The 16,101-nt window shown below is 39.3% G+C and overlaps 1 protein-coding gene across 3 annotated transcripts in view; it reads left to right on the top strand.

Moving 5' to 3' along the window:
- alpha-Man-IIb (alpha-Mannosidase class II b) overlaps positions 1 to 16,101 on the top strand; it is a 142,732-nt gene that overhangs the window by 99,068 nt on the left and 27,563 nt on the right. For all 3 annotated transcript variants that reach the window (XM_011635681.3, XM_011635684.3, XM_011635682.3), the window contains exon 3: positions 6,946 to 7,038. In XM_011635681.3, coding sequence (XP_011633983.2) covers positions 6,946 to 7,038 — 93 coding nt within the window. The remainder of the gene's footprint in view (positions 1 to 6,945; positions 7,039 to 16,101) is intronic.

Below are 16,101 nucleotides of genomic sequence, written 5' to 3' on the forward strand. Positions count from 1 at the left end.
TTGAAAGAAAAATGAGAATGGAACACGAGATCGAATTTGTACGGCGCGACGTATGAAAATACAGGAATATAAATATTTGAGTTGAATTTAAAATCTAGTCTCCCGGCAAATTAACATTTCACAGATATTCTCTCTTCACTTTAATATCAGATGTCCCTTGAAACGAGAGAATCGTAATAAAGATTATTATTATTATCGTTCCGCGCTAAGCGTGTGTGAAAATTGAATTAATAAAAAGTAGAAAACTTAAATTAATAAAAGGTATATTCTCGTTTTATATCAAAATATTAGGCGGCGATTTTAATGAGTCTCACCGTGCTCTCCCCCCCTCTCCCTCTCTCTCTCTCTCTCTCTCTCTCTCTCTCTATCTCTGCGATAATTCATGCACAATAATTAAAGTCCGCATGTAATTCAAGTGCAATTCGAGGCAATTAATTCGACGTATTTCACACACTGTTACGTCACTTTGTTACATCCCCATATCCAACAAGCTCGGTCTCTCTCCGCGTCATTTGTGACAAATGAGAACATTTTCCTCCAGTCTCTCCCCGCTGTCCTCTCCTCTCCCGCTCCCTTTTTTGTCGAAACGAGATTAAATCGTTGGTGGCTTCATACTCGTGATGCGGCTTAATACAAAATATATATCGATGGATGGAAAAGTGGCGCGCATTTAAATCCGCGGAATTTTGTATCCTGGAAATCGCTTCTTGACGATAAATATCGGACATAATTAAAGCTCGATATATATATATATATATATATATATATATATATATATATCGGATGCTTTTCCAATCTACTTAGGCCATATCCAGTCCGATACGTAAACAGTTTATTATATAATTTAACTAAATAAGGTTAAACTTTTATTTAAATATTTTAAAAATTAAACCGCTGACATTTCTACATCTTTCTTCTTACTGTATAATGCAAGATACTCGTATATTGTTGCTGAAATAATTCATGAGTTGAATGTCGAATGCGAGATCACTTATAATGCACGAACACGTGCATTATATATTTTTTCTTACACCTAGAAATATGGCAGACGAGAAAGGTTGATGCGCAGCTAAAATTATGTCACTCCCAGGCTCCATTATTTTTTTCCTCGTTAAGAATTCCTTTGTAATTTTGCGCGCGTCTTTAAAATCTCGCAGTGTTTTTCGAACCGCAAATAGGATTACCGACATCGTTCGGCGACCGTGACGATGATACGCCGCGGTCAAAAAGAAAGGGAGCTTAATGCAGGAACAGACCGGCTACAGGCTGTATAGTAGTGTTAGTAGTAGCGTACAGTTAGTGCAGTTTTTAAGGATGGTAACGCTTTTACCGCGGCGGTCGTCTTTTAGCCGCGGCACTTGCCGTAATCTACTTGCAAAAATGCCCCGGGTTAAAGCTGCGCCATACAGTGGTGCCCGGTTGGCTTTACGGACGAAAATAACATTTCGGTGAAACGACGTCGAGGTACTTTCGCAAATTGCGTGAAGGAATTCTTATACACGCATCAGAGCGGTACGAAATGCTCGCAATGCACCTATTGAAGCTGGTTTAGAAAGAGCGCGACGGAAAGAGAGAGAGAGAGAGAGAGAGAGAGAGAGAGAGAGAGAGAGAGAGAGAAATTCACGTTGCAATTCACGTGCAGACTCGTAGAATTAATCATTGAAAAAAATGACGCTGCGAAAGTCCGTAACGAAAATTATCTGGATATGAAAAGTCAGATGAAATGGATAAATGACTGACAAGCGCTGCGATATCACATGTTGTGTTTTGTATCTAATCAATATAGATGACAGAGACAGAATTTATATCTGAACCATTTGTCAAGTTTATAGGAAGAAAGTTTTTCTATGATGTGTCTAGTTAGATAATAGCCGATTACAGGTCTTATAGAACCAAATTGGTTACGGATATATCGTTAAAATGTTGCTGCTATAAATCCTACGTACGACAGACAATTTTCTAGCCAGACAAAAAAACAGCGATATATTTTGATTGAATAACACCCAGCAAAAAAACTTTTTTGAGTGAATGATAAAATCATGAAAAGTTTCCAAATCAGATAAGCCCAGAAAAATTATTTCGCTATATATAGTAAAAGTCATTTTTCATACATTACTGAGAAGACAAGATCTTTTATGAAATTTGATTTAAATCTCCTCGAAAAATAATTTTAAGGTTACGAAGTTTTTACAGAAGTTAAAAATTCAGCTTTATATACAATTTTGAATTCAGGTACAATATAACTTGCAATATTAAGATTAATATTGAAAAAAGACTATATATATTTTTTTTTTTGACGTCACACGTTATCTCGTGCTTGAATATATTCATAACAAAGAGACGAATGTTGCATGTACGCGTATATATATTTTTCGTAATTACCAATCTCGAGCGGTCACGTCTACGCTCTCGAATTTCCGCGAGAATTGAGAGTCCCGCAAGTTTCGAAATCTCAGCTGACAGCCCCGTATGCCTATTAATCCATCGCTGCATGCATCGCACGGATCCCTCGCTTCAACTTTGAGTAGACTGTCGGCGATGCGCGCGAATCGATCGTCGAGTATCTGCGGGACGTCAATCTACCGCCGCCGTTCGCAAACTTATTCCGTACCTCCATCCTCCATTCGTGGCCCATCGAGTGCGGTAGATTTCGCGTGAAACGCGCGCGGGCGGCGGCGGCGGCGGCGGCGGTATTCCGGTTACGTTCGTTCGACCCGATCGATGCAACGATCCCGCCGAATCGTACATGGCCCGTGCGGCCGTTAACTTCGACGCCACGCTGTACACGTCCACGCACACATTAGCACGTACACAGCCCCTAATGCGGATGGAAATTAATGAAACTTAAGCTCCAGGACTACGCGGGACTGCGGAATACAACGCGCGCGGAATACAACACTCTTCGGTGTTTGCTGTTTTTTTCCCACCGATACGTTTGTTTCCACTCCGAGATGAAAAAAATGATTGAGTAATTTGGCGGAGCTCGTTAAAAATAGTATTAATAAATGTTGGAATATTCTTAAAATAAATGTAAAGTATATTATCTCTTAAAGATAATGGCTCGAGGGGGTAATTGTCAAGTTTTTAATTGTGACGGTTAAATACTTCCATTAAGTCAAATAAAAATTCAATTTGTACTCAGAAAATCCGAGAGTTGTATAAGTGTTGATCTTCCTAAGCAGGGAGATCATATTTTTTGCGATCGTTGCTCTTTTCCTTTTTCGTTTACATATATCGAGCTTGATTACCTTTTGCTAATTTATGAAGAAACTAATTCTGATCTATGCAGATTATCTGGATTATCGATGTAGCACGACGCGACGTTCGAGAACCATTGTTGTCGGGATTCAAATGAGACGCACGAGAAGAAAGTAAGAAAGAAGCAATCGGCCTTCGAAACGAGTAACGAGCTCCCGTTAAAACGGTTAAAGTGGTTCTTGTAAAACCGTACGCAGTTGCCCGGGAGTCTCCTGCGGGACTTGTGTCGATAAGATAGCGTTACTTCGATATCCCTTTAAGACCCGTCCGTTCGTTCTCATCCCCCGGCATCTTCCTAAGATCGCTATCCTCCGAGGAAATATCCTCCTCTTCCGGGATACCCCGTAAAACGCTTCATCTTCATTCGCTCCCGTGTACCGGACGGACGGGATATTTAATGCAATTGGAGCAAAAGAACATTTTACCCCGCGATCGACCGACGTTGTTGTAGTTTTGTTTTGAGACGTTTAAAATTGCTCTTAAAACTTGACGATCCTACAATTCCGATCAATTCGCATAAAAATTTAGACAAGTTGTATAATATTTTAAAATTTCATTTGCGACAGATTAATTTCCTCGTAAATTTGTTGGATATCTCAAAATTTTTCACGCGGCACAATATGTCGACGTAATAATTTATCGAAATAAACGGTGAATGTTGACTTGAATAAAAACATTATTCCATGTAAATTATTATCTTTTTTTTTCTTTTTTTTTTTTAAGAAAAAAACTTACCTTAAAAATATTATATAAATTTCTGACTGCCGTTAAGGAGAAAGCATCTGAGCGAGGAGAAGCAGACGAAAGGAGATTGGCTTCAGAAAATCCGAAAATATCTTCTCTCTTTTCCGGCTAAATAATCTCGGGTGAAAGAAGCTACCTCGGTCGATGGATTAGGGAGCGAAGCTTTTCGATGTTTAATTAACGTCGACGGGATAAGCTCCGTTACAAGAAAGCTCGACCGATCGTCGGATAATCGGAGAGCTCCGTGGAAGAAGACCTTTCGGGAGGATATATCTCGATGGTGAGTCCGTTGGGCTCGATGGACGAGCTCCTCACTTGGGATTTAATTTTGACTCGGCTTTATCTGCGCCCGGATTTATGGTGATTAATACGCTCGGCTTGCTATTGATGGAAATTAAAACGGGAATCGTCCCTGGCCGCCCTCAGTTTGTTTTAATACGCGATAATTGTGCCATCACGGTCTCCTTTGTAGGGGATTATTTTTCCAGAGGTAATATACAAATTGAAAGTCACTAATTTTGTGATAATTGGAAATTTGATGATGTTTCTAAATTAATTGTAAAATACATAGTTATGTATTATTACATTATTCGTAATAGTTTAGATTTCTATGATAAATTTTCACATATTCAACGTATTTCAATAATTTCTGCTAAAATCGATGAACTCAAAAAATCCTGCGAATAAATTGTTAATTAGAAAATGAACGAAATTAAATACTCATTAATATTCCTGTTAAGGTTATTTTTTTACCGCTCACGTTTTACAAAAAAAAAAAAAATAGACAAGGCATGTTTCACAAATGTAAATCGGATGCTCCACATTGAGATCCTTACGGCCGAAACGAGTTACATCGATTACCTTAATTTCATCGCTTAGCGAGTATAATTTACGATATTCAGTTTGCAACAGCGTCAATTTATGAGTCTCGTATTTCGCGTATTACAGCCGCTCTATCGGGAGAGATGCACGGATGATTAATTATCAACGTAGGACTCGATTCCACGCTATTGCGCTCATTCTGCGGCCACTTCGTAACGGGCATTTCGGCTGTTAAAACATTACCTTGATTGGCAGGCACGAAGGCGCAGCGTCGAAATTTAATGGTCCGATTGATATTATATTATACCTCCTTCCGCCGCCGCCGCCGCCGCCGCCGCCGCGGCGCGGCCGCCCGGGATTTTCTGCGGTTGCGGAGCGCGTCGGAAGCGGGAGTCTTTGAATTTTGTGGTATCTATTCCGATGCGCAGCCCGGCCCGCCCGGACTCGCGTAATCGATGTTTAGAACCGGCCGGATCAGATTCCTCGCGAAATTCCAATTTCGCTCTACTTCATTACTCCCCATCCTGGCTCCCATTCGCACCGTATTCAAGCGGTATTATTGCCATTTCTACAGGGTGTTTCGAAAGTCCCATCCGGCCGTTGGCGCAAATTCCACGAACGATCGAGCATTTGCCGAATGACTCTCGCGTTTACCATTCAAAAGATTTAAGTAAATATAGATTGAAAAGAAATCATCTTGGTGATCATAGCGAAAATCTGTCTAGACAGATGCGAAAAATTAGCTGAAATGAATAAGCACTGCGACGCCGCATATGTTTTATGTCTAATCGATATAGATGACAAAGACAGAATTTATATCTGAATAAATTTGTTAAATTTATAGCACGACTTTCTACGATTCACAATCAGAGAATGACCACTCATATCTTTTATAAAGTGGCTATATAATTTGATTGTGAAATCTAAATTTTCTTGCATATATTGTTAAATGTTGTTGCCAAATTCTACGTGCGACAGACAATTTTTCGGCAGATATAAAAAAAATTGCGATTTTAATTGTACATCTAAACTATAATATTTAGAATTCTAACTGGACCAGCGAAACATTTTTTCTTAAATAGATCTGAATGCCATAAAAAGTCACATAGCATATTTTTCTTCAGATTTCGAGATTTAAATACATATTAAAATTATAATATTCTTTTTTCACCTGGACTTTCAGAATCTAATGTCTTATTTGTAAAAATGTTTAATATTTACCGTGAAATAGAGCTTTAATTATTGAGGTATCGGTAATTAAAACATTTTGAATTTTTTTCTTCGTCTTTTCCTCCTTCGCACTTGGGCTTGAGAGGCATTCAAGAATTTCAGAAACACGTTATGCACTTTTTATACCTATCGAACGGAGCCGCGGTAACGTTGCCTTTGTTATCTAAAGCCACGCTTGTCGTAAGATCAGCGCGAGGGAATCTCAATGGAAAGGGAAGCTTTCGTGTAAAGTCAACGTCATCGTGATTTCGCAGGGTGCGTTTACCTTATCAACAAAGTATCGCGTCAAAACTATTACCGCGATAAAGCCGTTATTAGCGCGGGGCAATAAAAAGAAGCGATGCACGCGAACTAGCTAGGGGGGAAAAAGCGGCAGCCGCGAGTAGATTTAATATATTCCGTCGTTACGTAGTTCGACACAGCGGCTCGTATCGCGACGCGGGGTATATAGGTAAATTAATAAAGCCGGCGCTTAGCTGAAACCCGCGCCGGAAAAACGGCGGACATATGAGTCAGATGAAATTCTGAAGGAGCATAAATTAACATTAACGTTACAAACACTCGTAAAATTATCGGATCTATCGTAGTAGTCGAGTTTCGTGGAAGATGTAGGGCGGCAATTTCGCGTACATGCATTTAAGCGCGAGGCACAATTAAATTAAAAGCGAGCGAGATCGATTAAATCTCTCGTCGCGGAATTACCAACATTCATCACCGCTTCTGACTCTTGGCCGAACGAGAAACGTTCACGACACCACATACGTATATATTTTACGCATGTTATGTGAGTGCGCGGACGTTCGGCAAATTTACGTCTTCGCCGCGTTCTCGTTTTATTAGCCGCAATATCCGACCACGAAATTTCTAACGATTGTTTACCCTCTGTTGCAGCCCTCATGGATGCGGAGTCGGGAATACTGGGATGACAGTTTCGAGGCACGTTTCGCGGAACTGCGGAAAGATCCGACGAGACCACCCTTGAAGGCAAGTTAATTAATCCTTGAAATATTCACGTGGATACCCGGCTCGCGTGCACGTGTGGTAACTCTAAAATTGGATTGTCCAATAAAGAAACCTTCGTTTGGCGATTGTCGTGTCTGAAAGCCTGTAATCATGTATATATATATATATATAAAATCTTTATTATCGTCATAAATTTTAGGAGAATAACGGCGTACGATTTAATGTAATTACAGTAAAGGATTAGGATAATATATACAATAATTATATAATGCGTGGGAAACAAAAAAAATCCAATCAACTGCTTCGAAAGATCATTATTTATTGCATTTGAATAAAGATGTTATGAAATTTTTGGTTTTACTCCCTTTTTCGTGCTATTTTCTTCTAAATGTGTTTTAAATGTAAAGAATGACAACGCAGCCGCAGAGAATTGCGGGTATTAGGAGTAAGGGGATTATTGTATAAAATTATCAAGTATGGGAGAAGGGCGTAAGACGATATAAACAGTGAATACGTCTGGGGCGAATACGAGATATCCACGTCCTCTCGTGCGAGTGCTCTTCTCAGTGCTTTCACGTTGCCGTTAATGCGAGAGCGAAGATTTACGACGCCGTGAGAGTGTAAAAAAAACTCTTGTCTGACGCGCCCTGGGAGAATCGTGAAATCGGAAAAGAGGCTTTGTTTACGATGTTATAAAGCATTTCGATCTTCTCTCGAGTTACCCCTCGCGATTTGCTTTCCGCGGCCGCCTGCTGAATTTATGATATTCACATATCGTATGATTTTCCATAATCTTTTTTTTTTTACACGCTATGACGAACGCATTCGAATGTAAACTTATTCTAATGACACCGATGATTTATTGGCTCGAATAATTGGCTTCATATTGGCAAAGAAAATGTTTGTTACGTTTATAAGAGAAAAAGAGAAAGAGGGGGATCTAACAATGTTATTAAATAAAATTCACTTTTATTTAAAATTAAATAATAAATATATTTATAATTGATTTTATATTATTAATTTTATATTACTTACAATATAAAATTTTGTACTTTATTAATTTATTATTTTTATGTTATAGTAATTTATATATGATTCTCAAACATTTAAAAAAAATAAAAAAGAACAACATTCAAAAATTTTTTACATCCGACATTTAGAAAATTTATGATTATCATTGTAAGTAATAAAGGTACATCTTTGCTCAGCCATATGCACTCATGATCATTAGTTGTGATCATTAGTTGCGTTCTTTTTCAACTCTTGTATTATTCACCGTTTCATTTTATATGCGAAAATCGGATGAACAGTTATATCTCATTATATAAAACAAAATAATAATTAATCACTGATTATAATTAAAAACAATATACAAGTTTTGATTCCTCTCATGTGAGATAACAGTGAAAACACATTGGACAAATATAACAATCATTTTCTGTAGTATGGTGAAATTAATAATTATTAAAAATCATTAAAGATAATGAATATTTATTAGTCACGATAATATTCATAAACAATAGTTATTATCACGTGTACTGAAAGTCATCGATTATTAAAATGCTACGGTGTAAATTATTATTCAATATTATTGTTTATCCCCGTAGACTAGATTATAAATTATACATTTTTACGTTAAACATATTTTTCAAAGGACGCGGAAAATTTGTTCCTTTGCTTACACACATGAGAAACGCGCATTGATGCGTACTTGAAAAAAATTTTCTCCCGTATATGCTTGCGAGTACTCCCACATGTTGCGGTTTTCAGGCGAACCTTTGTACGGCTCCCATCCCCATTAACCCATCGTCCCTAGATTCATGGTGGTTTGCTCTCGACGAGACAACTGACGAAACCGTTTGATCAAAACTCGCAAACAACTCCATTATGACGCAGAGATTGCAATTTTCTACGTCCGTACGATTTTGCATATTCGTACCGTCTGCTTCTCATCTTTGATCATACGATAATGTTTATTACATCGTTATGAAAATCGCAATTATGCATCTTAACTTTCAATTTAGTCTAGTGAGTCGCCGACGAGACTATACGGAACAATTTTGAAGCAAATAAATATTATCATAAATATCGTGTTTGACGATGGAAGTAAAATTGCATACATCATTTTAGCCCCGTTCAAACAAATATATGAAAATAACCATGCTTTTTCGTGTAGTGAAATTTAATATTGTATTCAAGGGATGTATGCGCGCGCGTAGAGTAGTATACAAGTTGACTATAACGCGAGCGACATATTACAATGTACGTTAATGTAATTACGTATTTTTTATAATTTGTCACTCTTTTGGAAGCTTTTATTTTATGACTTGTGTCACTTTGGGGGCGGCGGGGTTGTGCGATAAATTAGCGCTTCTTGCATATGCGGCTTTGTTATTTCTCCGCTGTTAAAATTACGAGCCGCGCGTTAACGTGGCGTCGCGCCCCCGGCAACGGCGGGTAATTACGCGTAGAAAGAAGGAATTCTCTGTCATTCGTGCGGGGGTAATCGCGCGGAAAATCTGGAATATGTAAAATTCATCCGTGAGAGGAACATTTCGGAACCCCGATGTCGACCTTCGATCCGTCTCGAAGGAAATAAGACGTTGGCGAATGAATTCCAAATGATGCCGCGCGCTCAGGGAGTATCGCCGACATTCTAAACGGAGATTCAACATTTCACGTGGCGTCCGCCGCTAATTCGCGAATTTTTGCGAGCGAAAAAAGAAATTTCTGTAACAAGTTTTTTTTTTTTTTTTTTTTTTTTTTTTTTTTTTTTTAAGAAGAAGAAGAAGAAGAAAAGTCAGCAACAGCATTTTGACATAACTTGAAATCGTCTGTTCCGATTTCTACAATACAACTTTTCTGGACGGACAGGAGTTGCAGCGCGCAATTACAAGTTCTTGTTTTTTCCCCAGATGTTGTCGCGAGTCGCAATACAATGGCTTGCGCATTTTCCAGCAAAAGTCATCGCGCGGTATAATTGCTTTCTCGCGAAGTGTGTGTACACACACACACACACACACACACACACACGCGCGCGCGCGCGCGCGCGCGCGCGCTGTTCGTTTCATTGGCAGAGATCCCGCCTCGATTTGCCCTTTTGAAGAAAATCGCGGTATCTTGTGCGCATACATTTCCCGCGTCCGTCGTTCGCGATACTTGGAGCCAAGAGAATCCCAATTCCCAAGAAAATACTACTCCGTTCGCTCCGGCTTCGAATTAATCCTTCGGAATTACCGGATCCAAATACTGCGGATGTCGGACGCGATAACGCGGGGTCTGTTTGCGATCAAACGTACGAGACTCTCTCGAGCGTCGTCGAACTACTCGAGCGTCGTCGAAAAACCATTCTCGACCGATTTCCGATTTTTGGACGTATCGCCTCGCAAACTATGATATGATCTCTCTCTCTCTCTCTCTCTCATTGTCTCCCTCTCCCTCCCTTCTCTCTCTCTCTCTCTCTCTCTCTCTCTCTCTCTCTCTCGCGCCGCATCGTCCCTTCGTATCCGGTGCAAACAGAATTCGACGAGTTCGACAATACCGGCTCATCAGTCCATTGTCGTCAAGACTACAATAGCGCGGACGGTGGCGGTCCTTTGGAAAAACGTGCACGACAATAGCGGGAAATGGGCACGATTTCGGCGATCGGCGATGCACCGAATGCACCTGCAAGTCGGCGGACTTGCTATCCCTTCGAATCTGGATTCGTTCATATTGATATAGGGATTTCGAGGTGACGATGTCGAGCCCCCAGGAAGGAAACGTTCCGTCAAGTCTATATAGTAATCGCTATTGGTTTATGGGAAGTCGATCGCGTGCCGATAACAGCCCGTACATTCTTCAGAATTTTTTTTACAAACGCTGAATATTGTTCTTCGGAAGTGTGTCACGTAACTGTGTTTAATAAACGACAGCGATGAGGATAACAATTCGTATACAATTAAAATACAAATATAATAGCAATCATTTTTTATGAGGAACAATAGAATTTTCCAATTTATTTCCAATTCGCGATAAGCAATTATAGGATGTTCAATAAAAAAATTATTATAGACACCTAAAATTTTATTTTTATCTAGGAATTCCATACAAGAAAAATTAATCTTAAATCAAGATTATATATTCTCATTTATAAGAATATTATGATCTTCTTAAAAAAATTTTAGTCTTGATTTAATTGAATTCATATTGATGCAAATATAGATGTACTCTCATATAAGAATATTGTAATATTATATTCATACAGAAGATTTTTAGTTTTGAGTTGAGCAAAAGTAATACTTGCATCAATGCAAATTCAAACAAATGAAAACTAAAATTAAGAAGGTTATAATATTCTAGCTTATATATAATATTTATCCTGATTTAGATTATTTTAAGATTATTAAGATTATTTTTTTTTTCTGTGCATCTATTATCTTGTTTTTTTCAAATTTTAAAATTGCGTGCGAGTTATCAATGTACCATAACGTCTCGTTACGTCGCATTGGTCCGTGGAACATTTTTTCGACGCAAATTTGGTATCTCCGTGTCACTAAGCCAATTATGCCGATATATCGTTTAAGGCATTTGAGGGATTCGTTAACGAGGTTTCTCGCGCATCTCTCGTGACACGACAGCATTACGGCTTCTCAAAGAACGCGAGCACATTCTCGCTTAGACACGCGCACCATCCCTCCGTTTTTCCTCCCCGAAGTTCCTCAGCTTACAAAAGGGCACGACAGGAGCACCTCGTGACAGATGCAAGGATGCGGAAGGTACTTCGGATTAGGAATATGCGAATTTAGTATTTGGTGCTGTAACGCCGAATAGAAGAGACGGCTGAGAGAATGCTGCTTAATCTTGCACTAACGACTCTGATCTGAGCAGACAGACAAGAAATCTTCTTAAATTACAAAAGCATTTTCTTATATTACTTGAGAGGAATTGCATATATATTCAAGTTTTTATATTATCGGTTTGTATATATCATTGGACGAAAATTGTAAACATATTATCGGGTATTCTCCAGTTACAATCATTTTCCAACGTTATCTTACCTGAAAAATTCGAGAAAAATTGCAGAAAAATATGAAATTTAAAATATAAAATATAAATGAAAAATATAAAAAGAGATTTAAAAAATTCTCTTTAAAAATTATATTATTTTGTAGTTGCGATATTTTTCATTATTTCATGTGTAGCAAGAAATAGAAAATAAAATTCCACAGATTGACATTATTATTCGCGTTACATCACTAGGATCACAGAATCCTTATTTTTGGTCGTTTCTCTTTGTAAGGAGCGAAAAGTTAAAACGTGCATCTTGAACGAGTGTTTACAATCTATTTATTACCTACTTTCCAGTGGAATGCTAAAATGCGAAAACTTTAAACGGCGTTCTACTTTCGCGTTTTCGTATTTGCTCCTTTGGTCGCGTTGTTTACTCCTTCGACGACAATATTTTATTCTCGGCTGATGTATAAATAGTGCAATCCAGAGATGTATGTACATTCAAAGTCTTCGAACAAAGTGGCAAGTCTCACTTGGGATTATTTGCATTCTCGGAGTACTGGGAGAGATGAGCCAACTTCGCGTCACGTTCCTTTCGAGACCAATCAGACTCGTGGTTTGCGAATATTATACGCCGAACGATAAATAGGATTATGGTTTGAAAATATCGAAAAGTAGCAGTAGTAGCTATTCAAGTCAATTCTTTATGATGAATACTGTGATATGTCAACAAAATAAAGTTATTCCTTCTTTACATGAATAGTCAAACTTCCCAACAAAGTTTAAAAGAAAAATTTATGGCGAAATATATCATAAATCAGTCGGAGTAGAATGTTATTTTTATGCTGCAAAATAATTTTTTAATTAAAATTTCTAATAAATCATTATTCCAAGTAGCTGCTATCATTATTTACAACATACAATATTTTTTTAACAGGATTAAAATTTTTTGGTAAAATTTCTAATGAATCATTATTTCAAATAGCTGCTATCATTACTTATATATAATAGATGAAATTTACGCAAGATGCTATGATTATATGTAATAATTTTTTTTCCATGGTGTATGTAATGTTGCAAACTTCTTAAGAGAGTTATTTATACGTTACCGCGAAACTACGTGAAGTTGCAACCAGTAGCTACATATCCCCGAAGTTTGGTCTTTACCGTTGGGAGATTCGAAAAGTTTGGTGGTTTGTTACGGTGTTAATGGTCCCTTGACTAAATTTTTAACCTTAATAACGAGATCAACGAAAAGATATATAGACCTGTATTCTCTGCAGCATATTTTCTTTGTGTTTCTACATCTTGCGCAGAATATAACAAAATATGAAAAACAATAAAATCTAACGTTCTATCTGATAACGTCGTGGAATTAAAATAAAAGGGAAATTTTAAATAAATTTTAGAAATAAACGAAAATAATTTATATATATATTGCAATTACAAAAAAAAAGACTACTTTTTTTTAATTGATAAATGTAAACCATTTCTTTAATTAGAGATTATTTTTTATACATAATTAGATTTAACTATTAAAAAAAAAAGTTTTATTCCGTGTTATATTATTTAGGAAAATCAAAAAAACATTTAGACTCGCTGTATGCAGATGCAAACGAAAAAAACGTTGATCTCGAAAACCGATTACGCTCTAACGAGATTCCTAAATTTATATTCTCGAAGAGCATGATGGAGCGATAGAGGTTTCGCTTAAAACCTCGATCTCGACTCCTCGATCGAGACGTACTTTTTCCCGAAGGCGACTCTTAAAAAAAAAGTAGGACGCTCGCAAACAACACGCTAGCAATTTCGCGTCGCGTAAGATCATTCGCGATGAGTTACCCGCGGGAGATGAGACGGATTTCTCTCTCTCTCTCTCTCTCAGCCTCTTTTTCCTTCTTCCCAGTTATATGACCGATGCTCGTAAAAAACCGGAGTGACTCGGGGACTGGGAAAAATGTCACCTCTTACCGCCGGTCGCCTATTCAGCCGACCCAACGACAGATACGACGTAATGAAACGAGTCGGGGTTGGTCGCCGGGTCGTACATCAAAACACTCACCCCGACCTCCTTACGATCATCTCCACTTTTTATCCGCGTCGCATTTTTTACGAACGCGTCTCGATCAATGGCGGAACGACGAGGACGAAGCGACGGCGTCCTCGCTAGATCGATCATCCTTGGGGTTCAAGAATCGTCGGGACTAGCCGCGTTGTTTCCCCCCCCCCCCATAATTTTCTCGTTCCCCATACGCGTATCGCTTATCGATATTACCTTTCCGCCATCGCGCCATACCCCTGCGTCGTGCGCCTCGTCATGCTAGGAGGGATGCGAAAATAGATCCAGATCGCGGTTTTCCAATTTAAAAGTCTGATCGTCTTATTCTAGGATCATCCTGATCGCCCGATGGGCTCGGGCGAGCTCCGGCCGATTTCTCTCCCGGATACGGTATCGCCGCTATCTCGACCCCCGGTATTAATATTCGATGCCATTAACGGCGCGACAATCGCTTCGGCCGTGGCGCGCGTCTCTCCCTTACGCTTCAATCTGAATTCCAATTCGGTCTCCGCGTTTGGGGTATAATACCGGCGGCTGTGATTGCGCGCCAAGGCGAAGGCACTCTCCCCCGGTACACGCTCCATCTTCCCACTCGGTGTCGCGGTTAAGGACGATAATAGCGATCCGAGCAAGTAGCTGGCGAAGTTACCAGCGAGGTGACAAAGTACACGGGGTGGAGAGCGGGGCGAAAGGGGCGACGACGGTCTCTTTCAGCCTGTGTGTGTGTGTGTGTGTGTGTGTGTGTGTGTGTGTGTGCGCGCGCGCGCGCGCGCGCGTGTGTGTGTGTGTGCGTGTGTGTGCGTGTGCGCGCGCGCGCCGTGGGTGGTGGACCGGTGAGAACAGGCGAGGGCAAAGGGCGACGGGGGTGTATTAAAGGGGCGCTATGACCCGATGCGCTTGTCTCATGCATACCAATAAGCTCGGGCTGCCGTGCGTCTCGTATGTAGCCGAGTATCCGCCCTGCAGCTTGCCGACAACTTCGCTTATTTGTCCTGTGAAATAGATTCCACGTCGCTCTTGGCTCTTGACTATGCTCGTGATCATGATTGCTCCATATTAAACGATGGATATATTGTAAATATGTATATTAAATTAAATTATTGTCATTATTCAATCGCGTTATTTGTATGATGCTTTATCAAGCACTCTGCGATAGATTTCTCTAAAGGCAAACATGTCAAAAAAAAAAAAGGTTTGTATTTAGAGAATTTTGAAAATGGTTACGCTACACGAAAGTAATTAAAATTCAAAAGGAAGCTTGACATTACAAATTATATGATACAATTTATAAAAATTTGTCTAAATAATTTATCAAAAAGTAGAAATCTCTATATAAAAAAATGAAAAAATTTGTATAAAATGAAAGCAATAAAATGATAAATCTACAATAAATAAAGTATTATCGGCGATGTGCATAAATCAAGCCAATTTACCATTACCTTTTCATTCAATTTATATCATCTCCGTTAAAATACTGTCAAACATCAACGTAGAATTTTAATCTGTATCGTACGTAAAAAAATATCCAGAACAAATGTCGAATATAAAATCCGCGATAAACAATACGTTGGAAAATAATGTTATTCGTCGTTGTGGGAGCGGGAGACGGACGCGACTGTCGGGGATACGACCGGGAAAACGAATTTTGATTAACGAGAGAGCTTTCGCAAATTCGGGAGCGCGTTCCGCGCGAAAGAACGCTCCAATTTACTCGCGTAGTGAGCACGAAATGAAATTAAGGCAGAAGCGAATTTATCAGCCACGGCGGCGGCGGCGGCGGCGGCGGCGGCGGCGGCGGCGGCGGCGGCGGCGGTGGTGGCGGCGGTGGCCAGAGCTCGAAATCTCGGTGAAAACGCAGAGCTCGGACGAAACGTTCGGAGGGACGACGACTAATGACAGTTACCGCTGTGAGTTGATTTCAGCTTAAAAGATTTACGCCGCCTTGTGTAGCTTGCAAATCAAATATCCGACCGGCTTCACCAAAAGTACTTGCGCTCGCGAACGAAAAACCGAAACGTCTATTTGCTCTCTCT

This window comes from Pogonomyrmex barbatus, unplaced genomic scaffold (genome assembly GCF_055798465.1).
Source record: "Pogonomyrmex barbatus isolate J1 unplaced genomic scaffold, ASM5579846v1 scaffold14, whole genome shotgun sequence".
NCBI lineage: Eukaryota > Metazoa > Arthropoda > Insecta > Hymenoptera > Formicidae > Pogonomyrmex > Pogonomyrmex barbatus.